At 36.8% G+C, this 14,981-nt stretch overlaps 1 protein-coding gene and 1 long non-coding RNA gene across 7 annotated transcripts in view; one reads left to right on the top strand and one right to left on the bottom strand.

The window, feature by feature from the left end:
• Positions 1-14,981, top strand: part of kiaa1549la (KIAA1549-like a) — a 96,796-nt gene that overhangs the window by 24,201 nt on the left and 57,614 nt on the right. For all 6 annotated transcript variants that reach the window (XM_022683821.2, XM_022683826.2, XM_022683825.2 and 3 more), the window contains exon 2: positions 14,270-14,626. In XM_022683821.2, the coding sequence (XP_022539542.2) occupies positions 14,270-14,626 (357 nt within the window). The remainder of the gene's footprint in view (positions 1-14,269; positions 14,627-14,981) is intronic.
• The window catches only part of LOC125804712 (uncharacterized), a 162,574-nt gene that overhangs the window by 147,250 nt on the left and 343 nt on the right, over positions 1-14,981 (bottom strand). The gene's annotated exons all lie outside the window — the stretch shown is intronic.

The raw sequence follows: 14,981 nt of genomic DNA, 5'->3' as shown, positions 1-14,981 counted from the left end.
CAGTTGTTGTTTGTTTTTTTCCCCCTCGCCTCATTTTCCCCTTCAGGCACGTCAGCTGTTGGTTATGTAGGCAGACACCAGTCTCTTCACAAACTGCTATTTTTGCTATAGCTGCCTCATACCACAGTGCAGTGCTGTTATACATATGCTCCCAGACATGCCTTCACATTGAGACATGAGATTTCTAAAATTACCCACAGTGGATTATAACACATATTAGGAATGTCTGACGTGTACAAAAAATTGATGTGTGATAACCCTGTTGGATATTGCAATTGTCAAGGCTGGACAGGACTCAGATACTAGACATGTGCAGACACAAATAAAATGGTTTATTGACCAAAATTGCAGTACAGGGAATAGTCAGAATGTTCAGGGTTAATAACAGTAATTAAGCAGCAACGGAGAGTAAACATACCATAAACAGGAAACAGTCCAAAGGTCATACACGAGGAAAGGCAGAATCAAGGCTGAGAAAAACAAAAGATCATCATACACAAGTAGGCAAAATAGAGGTCTGAACACAAAATAAGGTCTATTGAGAGAGTAAACACAGGCAATGGCATAAACCAACAATATTCAGCAAGGTGTGTGTGCAGTGAAGGTGTATTTTTATGCATGTGAACAAGTGTAATCAATACTCAGGTGATTGACTTTCTGGAGGTGCCGCGAGCAGTGAAATCATTGTGTGGTGCATTCAGGTATTGTAGCTTGGAGGTTGGAGATCGCAGGCAATGCTGAGTGTGAGAGAGATAGGTGTTGTGATATTATCAATGAGAAGACCAGCCACTGACATAACTCTCATCTTAACTCAGTGAAGTTAATGGCTGCGGCTTTCACAACATACAGTGGGTAAAGTGTGTTCAGTAACGGGCCAAAACGGGCACATGTCACCCCGCTGCTCATTGAGCTCCATTGGCTACCAGTTGATGCTCGCATCAAATTCAAAACTCTTACAATCGCCTACAAGGTGATGTTAGAACAGGCTCCTTCCTACCTGCACTCGCTCCTGAAGGCTTACGCTACCTCCCGGCCGCTGCGCTCCTCCAGTGAACGTCGCCTCGCTTTGCCAAACATTCACACAAAGCAATCCAGACTGTTCTCATACAGAGTTCCCCAATGGTGGAACAAACTACCTTCCACTATCAGATCAGGAGAATCTCTCACTATCGTTAAGAAACTCCTGAAGACTGAGCTCTTCAAAGAGAACTTACTCTCCTAACACCTCTAACACACTAACTACTTCTAACCTCATTTCCTTCTTCCTCTCCTTCACTCCTCTATCCTATTATTCCCCTTTGTCCTCCTTTTATCCCTATCCAAAGATGTTTTTCCTTTAAACTTATTTTACATTGTACTTGACTATTGTAAGTCGCTTTGGACAAAAGCGTCTGCCAAATGTAATGTAATGTACACTGTAAAAAAAAAAAGTGTAAAAAAACGGTATTTTTCCGGCAGCAGGGGCGCCAGAAAATGTCTGTAAAAAAACAGAAAAATTGTGTAATTTTTAAAACATACATAAACCGTAAAAAAACAGTTATTGTACGTATTGTAATCAACGTCTATTATTGTAATTTTACAAGAAATTGCCCTTTAATTACATTAAATGTTTTTCTTTTAACATATTTTATTTCTTAAAAAAGTGTCATGCACTCTTTATAAAATGGAATAATTCGTCATTTTACAAGAAATGTTTCTATAATTACATGAAATCTTTTAATTTTAACATATTTTAATTCTTAAAAAAGTGTCATGCACTCTTTATAAAATGGAATAATTCGTCATTTTACAAGAAATGTTACTATAATTACATGAAATCTTTTAGTCGGTCAAGTCATTATCAACCGCTTTATCCAGCCCGGGGGTGGGGGGGGTGGGGTGCTGGAGCCTATCCCAGCCAGCATCGGGCAGAAGGCAGGATACACCCTGGACAGGCCGCCAATCCATCGCAGGGCAGACAGACACAGACACATTCACTCACACACAGGGGGCAATTTATTTCTGACATCTAATTGGGAGGAAACCGGAGCACCCGGAGGAAACCCACACAGACACGGGGAGAACGTGCAAACTCCACACAGAAAGACCCGGGTCGCCCCAGCCGGGAATCGAACCCAGGCCGTCTTGCTGTGAGGCGGAAGTGCTACCCACTGCGCCACCGTGCCGCCCATTAACTCTTTTAATTTTAACATATATATAACCTATGTCACCATTTGCTACTCCCAGGTGGTGGTGATGAAGCTGAGTTAAAAAAAAAAAATAGCTAATGATAATTTAGCAAATGCTCTCTACATCACTGCCATGTACAGTTATGTTCACAACCCAAAGCTCCAAGCCTATTTTTACCATTTTTACCATAAGAAGCAAATTACACTTTTTAAGAAATAAAATATGTTAAAATTAAAAGATTTCATGGGCGGCACGGTGGCGCAGTGGGTAGCACTTCCGCCTCACAGCAAGATGGCCTGGGTTCGATTCCCGGCTGGGGCGACCTGGGTCTTTCTGTGTGTGAATGGATAAAGCGGTTGATAATGACTTATAATTTCATGTAATTATAGAAACATTTCTTGTAAAATGACGAATTATTCCATTTTATAAAGAGTGCATGACACTTTTTTAAGAAATAAAATATGTTAAAAGAAAAACATTTAATGTAATTAAAGGGCAATTTCTTGTAAAATTACAATAATAGACGTTGATTACAATAAATACAATAACTGTTTTTTTACGGTTTATGTATGTTTTAAAAATTACACAATTTTTCTGTTTTTTTACAGACATTTTCTGGCGCCCCTGCTGCCGGAAAAATACCGTTTATTTACACTTTTTTTTTACAGTGATATCTGCATTTTAAAATGTTAACTTTGTGTAAAAATACAGAAAATTTAGCTTTTTTTGTCACAAAATATGACTTTATTTTTACAGTTAGTATTGTTCGAATTGTCATCTAAAATTTGTTAAAAAACAGATATTTAATGTATTTTACTCACACAGATTGTTTATGTTAAATCACATGACTCATTTCAATAGACAGTTTATTCTTGTCATTTTAATACCATTTGCCTGTCATTTTGAAATACAGGGAAATATTGTAAAATTTTACTTGGAAAAACTGTAAAAAAAAATGTTTTTTTTTACAGTGTAATGTAATGTAATGTAATGATCTCACTCGTGTTAGAGGAGGAGTTCCTGGGTCCTGTGTTGGGTGCATGATGGTGGGAGTTAGCTTGGACAGTGGCCTCGTCTGCATTTAATCTGCTCAGTATCACGCGGACGTGATAATCTGCTTTCGCTGCATAATATTTCTATAGAGGCGGAAGCGTGAGAGAACGAGTTACAGCGCGGCTTTTCCGCTCTAAAGTCTGCAGAGAAAGCCTGAGCCAAATGGGTTTTTAATTAGAGCGTTCTCACTTAGAGCGAACGGAGATCAAGAGCGCAATCAGCCTGTGGATTTTTTGCGTGCGATTAAAGCATCTCTGGTGATGGGCAGGTGTGGTGCAGTCAGAGCTCTAGCAAGATACAACCAAAAAGCAGATGGGGCTCTATGAATAGACTCGGGGGGTGTGGTCATACTGTTGGAACGGCCATACCCGGCCTGCCATACATGGACTTCTCATGGGCTTCGTTGGGTTTGGCTCATTACCCATCAAGCCCTCATTACCACCTGTCCACATACTGCAAAGCCCCATGCCTTGGAGGACAAGCACTTTGTCCTGAGGGTCTTAACCCTTCAAAGCCTGAACCATCAAATAATAGTAATACTAGAAAATGCTAATATATATATATATATATATATATATATATATATATATATATATATATATATATATTTAAACCCCTCCAATGAATTTTCTGTGATTAATCCCATTTTAGGAAAGCTGAGTTCAATTTCACTACAAACCACAACCAGCCCTGATTTCTAGAGTCAAGAAATCACTTATCACTTATAATATAACCTGTCTGACAACATGAAGCATGATAAAACATCTCAAAAAGCATCACATTATGCCCCGATCTGAAGAAATTCAAGAACATATCAGTGTGGAACATCTATCAGTCTGAAAAAAGGTTACAAAGTCACTTCTAAAGCTTTAGGACTCCAGCAGACTAAAGTAAGTGCTATTATTCACAAATGGAGAAAACATGGAACACTGGTGAACCTTCCCAGATGTGATCAGACTAGCAAAATTACTCCAAAAGGGCATGGACAACTCATCCAGGAGGTCGCAAAAGAACCCAGAGCAATATCTAAAGGACAGTGTTAATGATTCAATAATAAGAAAGAGACTGGGTGAAAATGTTCTCCATAGGAGAGTTCCAAAGCATACCAAAAAGAACACCGGTCTTACATAAACAAACAAACAAAAAAAATCTTGATGATTCTCAAGACTTTGGGACAATATTCTGTGTGTCATTCTAAATGTCAAACATGGTGGTGGTAGTGTGTTGGTCTGGGGCTGTATAATATCAAGTCTAAAGTCCAAAATCTTACAGCACTTCATGTTTCACTCTATTGACAACTTTTATGGAGATGCGGATTTCATTTTCCAGCAGGACTTGACACACTGCCCACACTGCCAAAAGTACCAATTGGTCTTAAATTAAACTCTTCAAATATATCACTGTGTGTGTAATACATCTATACAAAATACAAGTTTCACATTTTTTAACTGAATTACTGAAATAAAGTAACTTTTCCATGATATTCATTTATTTTGAGATGCACTAGTATATCATGTAAATAATTAATGCATGTTTAATGATCACATTCAAGTTGTAGAGGTCTCAACCCCCAGAATATGTATCAAGTATGAATTACTTGGCTTAAAAGGTTTAGAGTCTGCTTGATTTCTCTGTTCTCAGAGGTCGTCTCCGCTGTTGATTAGAACGTTTGCCCTGTGGGAGAGATTACGCATGGGCTTTGATTAGTGAGTTAGCGACCAGGCTGTGATCTACAGAGTCTCTGTGCCCGGAGCCAACCAATGGAGTCGCTCGGCTGCACCTAGCAGTAGCGTCGGATTGGCTCGGCTCGCTGCCTCGTTTGAATCACATGACTGCCCCTGGAGCCATTCGAGGGGTTTATAAATCTTCTCCGTGTCAGGGTCAGCATACTAAAACGTCCTCAAGCTCTCGCTGCTGAACCGCTGCTCCTCGCTGGAGAAATACAGCCGCCAGGACACTGGCAGTGACATTCAGACGAGCTCGGAGTGTTAATCACTTCAGGAAACAGTTCAGTACACACTGGCAGTCAAACAGAACTGCTCCGGGATGTTCTTAATGTCATACACTGATATTTAGCAGCTGTGATGGGGGTGATTAAAGGATCTAGCTCTTTGTTTTAGTGGAGAACCTCAAACAATGATCTGATCTGCTGATAAGACAATACGCAAGAGGCCACACTAATCATTAAGTGATTGAGTCGGTTGGAATGTGATGTTCAGGGGATGCCATGGAGCCTAATGGAGACATTTTTGCATTTTAAACCATTTCCTGTCAAGCACTACAATTTAAGGTGCTATCTTACACCCAGTACAAGGTGCGTCCTGATACTCATTGATATCTTACACCCTGAAAACAGTTTATTGTCATGCCTTGAACCTGCATTGTATAAATAGCGTGGTCTGGAAATTAGGTGTGTTCAGCTAAATATCTGGAGTATTGCTATCTTGGCAATGGAAAACACAAGTGCACCACTGACTAAATACAACGTATTTATTTATTTTTTTATGTTTATTTTATTTTTTGATTTACCGGCACATGTGACTCTGATCAGATAGAAAATTGACTCTGCCTCTTTTCTATCTGATGCTGATGCATCATTGCTGAGTAGCATCACAGCACACTCGGAGAAAAGAACAGCGACTCGGTTCTGATACATTAGCTCACAGATGCAGCCCTGTGCTGATCCACATCACCCTAGGAGAGATGAGGGGAAAGAGCGCCATCTACTGTACCCACTCTCTCATGGCTTCGGAAGCTGATAGCATGCTGCATAACTGGGATTAGAACCAGCGACCTCCTAAACATAGTGGCAACGCTTTAGACCACTGGACCACTCAGCGCCCTGAATACAACCTAGACAACAGTCAACCGTCAGACGTTTATTGCTATCTTGTTAACGCAGTGCACCATGCGTGTACACCCTTGCTCGTTACACACACGCACACACAAGAAAACGCAGCAGTGCACAAACCCAACTTTTACACCAACAATAAACAAAATACTAAATAAAATTAGCTACCTACTTTCTGTATATTAGTCCTAAAGGCTTATTAATTAATACAACATGTTTGATTCAAATTAATAAAAACAGATAAGACAATAGTCACATAAAAATAAATATTGTCGTTTTTGGTGCATAAACTTCCACACAGACGTCATAAATGAACCTCAAGATAAGATAAAAGTGATACAAATGTATGAGATGAGCATATTTAACATGTTTTTTTCCTAGAACCAGGTGTCACAATCACTGCAGTTCACTGTTCACCTTCACACTTCACAGTTCTTTCTCTTTCTCTTTCTCTTCTTCTTCTTCTCTATTTGGATCATGTTCATGCTTCCCCCTCTCTCAAGCCCCCCGCCTCCCTCTAGCTGTCCCTTTCTCAGGATACCCCATATGCTCGGACTGTCAGAGCAGGTGGCAATCTGTTGGAGAATAGGCTTTCAGAGTGACCTGTCGCTGAGATGCACACACTCGCGCACACTCGCACGCCCACGCGCTCCCACACAGTCGCTGCAGAGCCGAACCCAACTGTGGACGTTTTTATCTGAGCTTCTTTTAAAAAAATAACACAGCACATATGCACACACACACTCGCGCACACACACACACACACAGATCCGAAGCACCACTAAGGCCTGTGAATTATTTATCTTGCTTAACTTTGTAGAAGAGAGAAATCACAGCGCTCGCCCTTTGTCTCCTCAGAGCCTGACTGCTGGAGACTCGTTCTGAGATGATTAATGCCCTGACTAATAGATCCTCCACCACCTTTACTTTACTTCTGTCTCAGAGAGCATAACATTGACAGAGTCATCACTACAGCCATCTGTCTGTCTATCTATCTATCTATCTATCTATCTATCTATCTATCTATCTATCTATCTATCTATCTATCTATCTATCTATCTATCTATCTATCTATCTATCTATCTATCTATCTATCTATCTATCTATCTATCTACTGTATTTTTCATCTTATAAGATGCACCAGAATATAAGACACACTATAAATGAACATCAATTTCTGGTCTATATTCATGTATAATCCACACCGGATTATGTATATTATATTATTAAGTGACACTAGTAAGGATGCCTACATCAAAATAAGCAAGGGTGTCGCCATGTTTTTTACTTGTAATGGGGAGGCTGAAGGAAGTGCCTAAGTAAACAAATAATGTAATTCTTCAAAAAAAAAAAATATATATATATATTTTTAAATATCTATCATCTATCTAACTATTTCCCTTCGGCCTCCATTAGGCCCTGTCATTAATGTTTTTTTTTTTACCTTGAACTTCCATGTCTTCTATTACTAAATTTACATCATTATTCTAAGTCGCTTTGGACAAAAGCGTTTGCCAAATGTAATGTAATGCAATATCAGTAAATGAGGGAGCCTGTGAGACACAAATTAAAAATAGCACATATTCACTAGGCCAGGATATTCATTTAGCTTTAGAAAGTAGAATTATGTATTTTGCTACCAATATATTGGTATACCAATGTATACCAATAAATTACCAGTAAACAGATTTTGGTACCACTTTAAAATAAGAATACCTTTATAAAGGGTTTATAAACGGTTTACAATTAGTTTATAAATGGTTAATAATTAGTTTGTAAATGCCTTAAAAATCATTAATAACCAGTTATAACACATACGTAGAAAGGGCAGCAATTAAGATGGCTGTGGGTTCACTATTTGGCAAACAAAAGGTCATTGTTGCCCTTTTTACATATGTGTTATAACTGATTATTAATTGGAAACTGATTTTTAAGGCATTTACAACCTAATTAGTAACCATTAATAAACTAATTGTAAACCGTTTATAAACCCTTTATAAAGGTAGTCTTATTTTAAAGTGGTACCCAGATTTTAGGCAGTAAAGGCAGAATGCATTTGAAAGGCTTATAACTGGAGTTTAAAAGACATTTGAAATTGTTCTGTGGTGAGGATATGAGTGCAAGTTTCAGTCTACACATCAGCATGCTATATGATAATATATTAATTTTTAAAGAAATTAGAAATGATTTGGGCTGGTGATGGATGGGTAGAAAGGCATTCTATTGGAAAAGAATAGCAGCTTAATTTATTATAATTTCGTTTCTGAAATGACTGTGAATGGTGTCCTGTGATTTTGGACTGGTATTGTAATAGCTGCTTTGTGATGGTCTCTCCTCTGAGGTCCTGAGTATTGAAGAACAGGGTGAAATGAGAATAATAATAAAATATGCAGAGAAACAAATACAGAACTACAGTCTATAATTATGGCACAGGAGAAAAATAAGATAAGAAGGACAGTGAGTGTAGAAACAAGAAGGTGGAAATAATAATAATCTGTCTGGACTGTGTGTGTATCTCTGTGTTTTCCTTTGGTCTTTGGCCTCTATTCTCCCTCTCTTTCTCTCTCTCTCTCTCTCTCTCTCTCTCTCTCTCTCTCTCTCTTTCTCTCAGTAACAATAAAGATGATTAAGTAGTCACTGTCACTAATGTTATTGTCTGTGCATTGCTTAAGCACAGTGTGTGTGTGAGAGAGTGAGAGAGAGAGTGGCATTTCATAATTAACAGGGTGTGAGACATGGGGCCTGATTATAAAAATATAACATATATTAAGATGTGATTTTCCTTCAAAGATCCTGTATCAGATATTCAAAATAAAATATTTGAAATAACTCTTTTGCTTTTAGATGGAAGATGATATGATTGGTTCTTCAGTGTAGGGTAAACCTACATGTGTCTGTAGTATAAGATTAATATACAGTATGTGATATTTATAACATAAAATAAATAATTAAAACCTTACTTTACCAATATAAGAATTCAACAAATCAGCGACAATCATAACAGATAACAGAGTTTGTAGTGAAAACACTGTCTTGTTGTGTGACATGGATGATCTTTTTTTATATTTGATGGACAGGTTTGATTGACAGTTGACAGTGTCTTTATGTCAATGAAAAACCAGGGAGTGCTTCAGATATTTGTTTGTGATGTGAAGACTGAACATCTTGAATTTTGAATCTCTAATTAGTTTAACAATTAATTTCATAATTGTGTTAAAAAATGTTCATTTTATTGAAATTATTGCACTGAAATTCCAAAAAAAATCATTCCAGTAATTTTGTGAGGAATACAGATTATTATTATTATTATTATTATTATTATTATTATTATTATTATTATTATTATTATTATTATTATTATTATTATTATTTAATTTGATTTAATTCTTTAGATTTTTAAACTTTTAAGTATCGCTTTGGTATAGGCTGGTTGTGATTTAAAGATTATATTGTAACTGATTGGCTACTTATATTCTGTATTTTAGTCCTGAAGGCACAGTAATTAATGCAGCCTCTTTGAATAAAACAAATAATTACAGAGAGAAATTTACATTGATCTCATTTCCCACTATATATCTACTAGAGACGGATTATATCTGTCCAGTATCATTGAATTTACTTTAATCCTGGATATATAGAGATATTTGGAGTGCATTATTAATATTATTAGTATCATGACATTCTGCATCATTGACTTCTGTTACAAATCTGATAAAATTCATGCATTTTTTTAATATCTCAGTTAGGACTGTGCCGTATCATTTCATATGCAATAATACAATTTTATTACCATTTTGTTGCAGTAGTGTATTCTTGTAATATATTTTTCTTAATTTAGTATTTTGTCTTATTGCCAAGAGTATCGTTATCACAATGATACCATTAAATATTGAGATATTATTTAAGGGCTATTACAGTTAATAACAGTGCATTAACTTCATTAGCAAAATGCAAGGTCAAGTTCAGCACATGTATGGCAAGGTTTCAAAATGGCACCAGTGGTGTAAAATGTCCTGTTGTGTGACAGTATTGTCCTGCGGTGTCACATACGTAAGTCAGCTGTGTTGCCAGGTGTATGCTTGTTGTGTGTGAATAGTAAGGCATTTACCCCTGTTTCCTCATTGTTTGTTCTGTGTGGGATGCAGAAATAAAAGATAGTTTTGAATATGTGTATTATTAGATTAAAGGGATGAGCAGTACAATACTTTCATCTACTTCTGTTGATGTGGCATCACTGACTTCAGAGCGTGATCCCTTTAATAGAGCAGTTACTTTAACACACCTGGACTGGATTATGTTTAACTCATAGTTAAGACCAAATTCACATGACCAAGAGTATTAGTTTTTTTTTTTTTTTAAGTGTCCTAATTTAAAAATAAATAACTGTAAAACTAATCTAATCTTATTGTGCTCTGTATTTATATGTGTTATGGTTTTAAAAATTGTTCAGAAATATTTAAGTATTACAAAAAAAGGCAAAATGCATGAGCAAATACTTTTTTAGAGCACTGTGTGTATACATGTCTGAAACAAAATGTGAGACCATTTCAAAAATATTTATTTTTTCTGATTTAACTATTTATAGGTATATGTTTAAGTAAAATGAACATTATTTTTTTATTTACAAATTACCAAATTAAAATATTGTCATTTTGAGCATTTATTTGCAGAAAATGAGAAATGGTCAAATTAAAGAAACAGATGTTACAAGTTAATATTCATTTAGAAACAACAACAATACTAATGTTTTAGAAATTAATATTTGGTGGAATAACCCTGACAGCATTAATGCTGTTGGCATGCTCTCCACCAGTCTTTCACACTGCTTTTGGCTTGTGACAGTCCATCTTCTCCCTGATTTCATTCCAGAGGTTTAGCTCTGGATTTTTCGAATGTCAGTCAGAAACTACAGGATGACACCAAGTGACTTACAAAAAGAATAGCAAATGGTAGCCTGGGGTGAAGTGTACATAAGAACAGCTCGAAACAGACTCCTATAGGCAGGGCTCAAGTAAATCTCATGCAAAAGTAGAAAAAAGCTCTTTCAAAATAGAGAAAAGATTTTTTCAAAATACTTTATAATTGAAAAAACAGAGCATCAGAATAATTGTATAAGACAGATAAAAAAGGCAACAATTAAGAATAGATTTGAAGGATAGCTATAAAATATAAACATAGAACATATGAACTTATGATAACGTATAATGATAAACGTATCCTTAAACTTTTAAGTAGAACTGATCTATACTGAAATTATGATACATTTTTTAAATTGTCTGAGGTTGTAAGAGAAAAAAGTCTGGAAAATACTAGTAATTCAGGACAGTTCAGATTTTCAACATTAGAATTTCATTAACATCAATGAAAACATATATCCAACATCAAATATCTAACATTCCACAGCCCCCAAAACTCCAGCGCTCTTCAGTGTGTTCTAAATGTTCTGTTCTGTTTGTCCTAAAAAAATCATTTTCCTCTGTTACCATTCTGCTGAAGATGACTCATGAGTTGTGTGCATGTGTGTGTGTGTGTGCGTCTGTGTGTGTGTGTCTGTCTGTGTGTGTGTGTGTGTGTGTGTGTGTGTGTTGCATTTCTGTGCTGGTCATATTTAAAACAGTGTGAGCTGTTCACAGGAGGCTGGCTGATTATGCATGGAGTGCAGATCTAAGTGTCAGCTGCTCATCTCTCCCAGCATTAATGCTCTCGCTCGCTTCCAGCACATCAACACAGCCTCACCCCCGTCACTCGGATCAGATTTAACCATATTTTTAAAAACATCATAACCACCTCCACATCATATTCATTACGCCTCATCACTTATAAAATAATGCTAATAAGTCCTTCTATCCATCTAGCTGATATAAATATTGAAGTGGTTAATGTTATGTAACTTAATCTACTGATTTCTGAAATGGTTTGAAATTCCTAAACAATATTTAAGCAATAATACATAAGAGGGTGTACTTTCAATAAAATAGGCTGTTTATTGAAAGATTTTGAGATAAAGAGGAGGAGAAAATATAGGATCTGTTTGGTTACAAACACTCCGCGAGTTAAAATAGTTCCATTGCTGCTCTGTTTGTAGCTGCGCTGTTTGCTCATCTCTGTGTCTCCAAAAATGTAAATACACCATATAAGAGACAAGACAACATCCACCCTCTCTGTACATCAGCTCAATATATATATCAACATATTCTCAGCATGTAAATCCTGTATATAGTGGCTTCTGCTGTCTTTGTAGTGATAGAGAAAAAGCAGCTACAGCTGCAGCCAGGTTGCCAGGTCTAGCAAAAAAAAAAAAAAAAATAATAATAATAATAAAACATTTAAAATCTTAAACTTAAAAATAAAAAAAACTTAAACTAGCCCAACTATCCAATATCTATCAGTGACATTCATAACACAGTAAATTTTTACTTTGAATAGTTTGCAATTAAGGCCCAAATAAATGTGCCCACGTTCTTTGATTTTTCACCATTGAGAAAAACGCAACCCTGGCAACTCTAGCTACAGTTGCAGTTCAAAAAGGCAATACAAAGGGAAATATTAAAATACTAAAAGAAGTGCCTTGCCTTGTTTTTCAGTACAATTACTACATAAAAATCCTTAAAACAGAAGAGATTGATTACATTTTTGATCAAAACACGGACAAATCAAAATTCATTTCTGTTAATATTTACATCTTGATTAAAGACATTTAAGTAGAATAGTGGATGTCTCCTATAATATTCTTTGTGATTTCATATTCGTATGTCAATTATCAAAATGTCCTGTCAAACCTTTCTAGAGTCCTAAAAGTTAAGCTGTCAAAATGTATTATAACATGCATTATATCGGGTGATAAAAATAGTTGTGACTAATCGACTAATCAAAAAAATGATTGTTAGATTAGTCAACCAATTAAATAGTCATTAGTTGCAGACATAGTTTGTTGGATGTAATTGCTCTCTATAGTTTAAATTTTACACAGCAATTTATTTACATTAATCTGGATTAGACATACTCTTCCACATGCTCGGTGCAATTACACATTCTCACCAGAGAGGTCTCTAAATCTCCAAATCCCAGATACTTCTGCTTTAATAATACCAACAATTTAATAATCAACCACATTGTTGATGGTGGAATATATAGGAGAGAAAAAAAAATAACCAGCAGGCTTGTTGCATCAATTAACATCCTTTTTCATGGCTTTATTTATTTAATACACCTGTGTCAAAGGGACTTCATTCAATGACCTGAATGGACCTGGATTTAGTGCTAAAAAATATATGTCCCAATATATTTACCACATAGTATATCTGCTGTAATTGATCCCAGTTGGTGCCCCTGTATGACCAGTAATGTTGGATAAGAGACTGAGGGAGAGTCCACAGTGATGTGTCCTGAGCCGGAGGAGACTCTAAGGGCTAGTAGAGGGCACTATCATGGTCGAGAGCATCTTTTGGACTGCCAAAATGATAAATGACACCCTCCGGCCACTGGGTCCATATAGGGGCCGCAGAAGAATGAGGGTCTGTGTTGCTGGGAGAGTGAAACACTCTTGGACTCTCAGTCAAAAATGATGGTTGTACCACCTGGCAACCCAGGAAAAAAAATGTCCCATAACTGGTCTGTTACATATTTCGTATTTCTTCATTAGAGGTGTGCCATATCGTATCGTATGCAAAAATACTGCCAACATTTTTGAGTATCGTGAACAATATTATACCCTGAAATATCATGTCATATCACCCACCCTTAACTATCACATCAGGTTACAACTTTTTTCTGTTTTTAGCAAAATAAAAATTCACATTTTTTTATTTCCCATTATATATGTACTAGAGACAGATTTTATCTGTCCAGTATCATTAATTTTACTTTAATCCTGGATATATGGAGATATTTAGAGTGCATTATTATTATTAGGATCATGACTTTCTGGATTATTGACTTTATCAGTTTTTTACAAATCTGATAAAATTATTGTATTTTTAAATATCTAATTTAAGGGTGTGCCATATCATATCGTATGCAATAATAACATGTAATTTAGTGTATTCTTAATTCACATTTTTTCGTATCGTCAAAAGTATCATTATCGCAAACATACCATGAAATATCGTGATATAATTTTAGGGCCGTATCGCCTACCCCTAATCTCCATGTTTTTTTCTCAGTGTTACTCAGACTCTTGTGTTTCTGTTTTTCCAGATGAGGGGAAGTTGGAGGTCTCAGACCCCCTCGCCGCAGCACCGGCCCCCGTGGAAGCTTCAAACCTTTCATCCTCTCCCTCACAGCTGGAGGAAGATGGACAGCCTGCCTTGCAGTCCCACTCCATACCAGCGGGGGCAGCGGTGAGCAGCAGAGAGCAGGCCGTGTATTCATCAGTGCTGACCCTGCGGGCCGACTCAGACACACCGCCCCAGGCTCTGGTGCAGTCTCTGCCCTCCCCACCCGGCAACAGTGACAATCGCACCAATCACAAACCCCCACAGGAGCCGCCGGCTGGAGCGCCGCATGCTCCAACCCGAGTGGCCCAAACCAACAGTGCATTAAGCACCAGCTCAGGTACAGAGAGCCAGAACCACCACAACTGCTCCAGCTGCTGTGACTGAAAGGATGTCTTATGATTTTGATTTTTTAAATGTTTTTTTGCAGGCGTTCTGCTGACATGATGTTGTGCCCACCTCTTTTGTTTTCATAATCATCATCATCATCATCATCATCATCATCATCATAACCACCATCATGGTTCTCATCCCCATCTTTACCATCATAATTACATCATCATCAGCTTTTCTGAAGTCATGTATGGTGATCTCTGTTTTCTGTATAATTTTATATCATTACACATTTGCTTTGTCATGTTTGTGACTCAACCGCTAGTTTAACAAAAGATCAAAAAAACATTAAAAAAAACATT

Source organism: Astyanax mexicanus, chromosome 10 (genome assembly GCF_023375975.1).
Source record: "Astyanax mexicanus isolate ESR-SI-001 chromosome 10, AstMex3_surface, whole genome shotgun sequence".
NCBI classification, from domain to species: domain Eukaryota; kingdom Metazoa; phylum Chordata; class Actinopteri; order Characiformes; family Acestrorhamphidae; genus Astyanax; species Astyanax mexicanus.
Note: the sequence above shows the minus strand (reverse complement) of the source record. Positions and strands in the feature narration are given on the sequence as shown.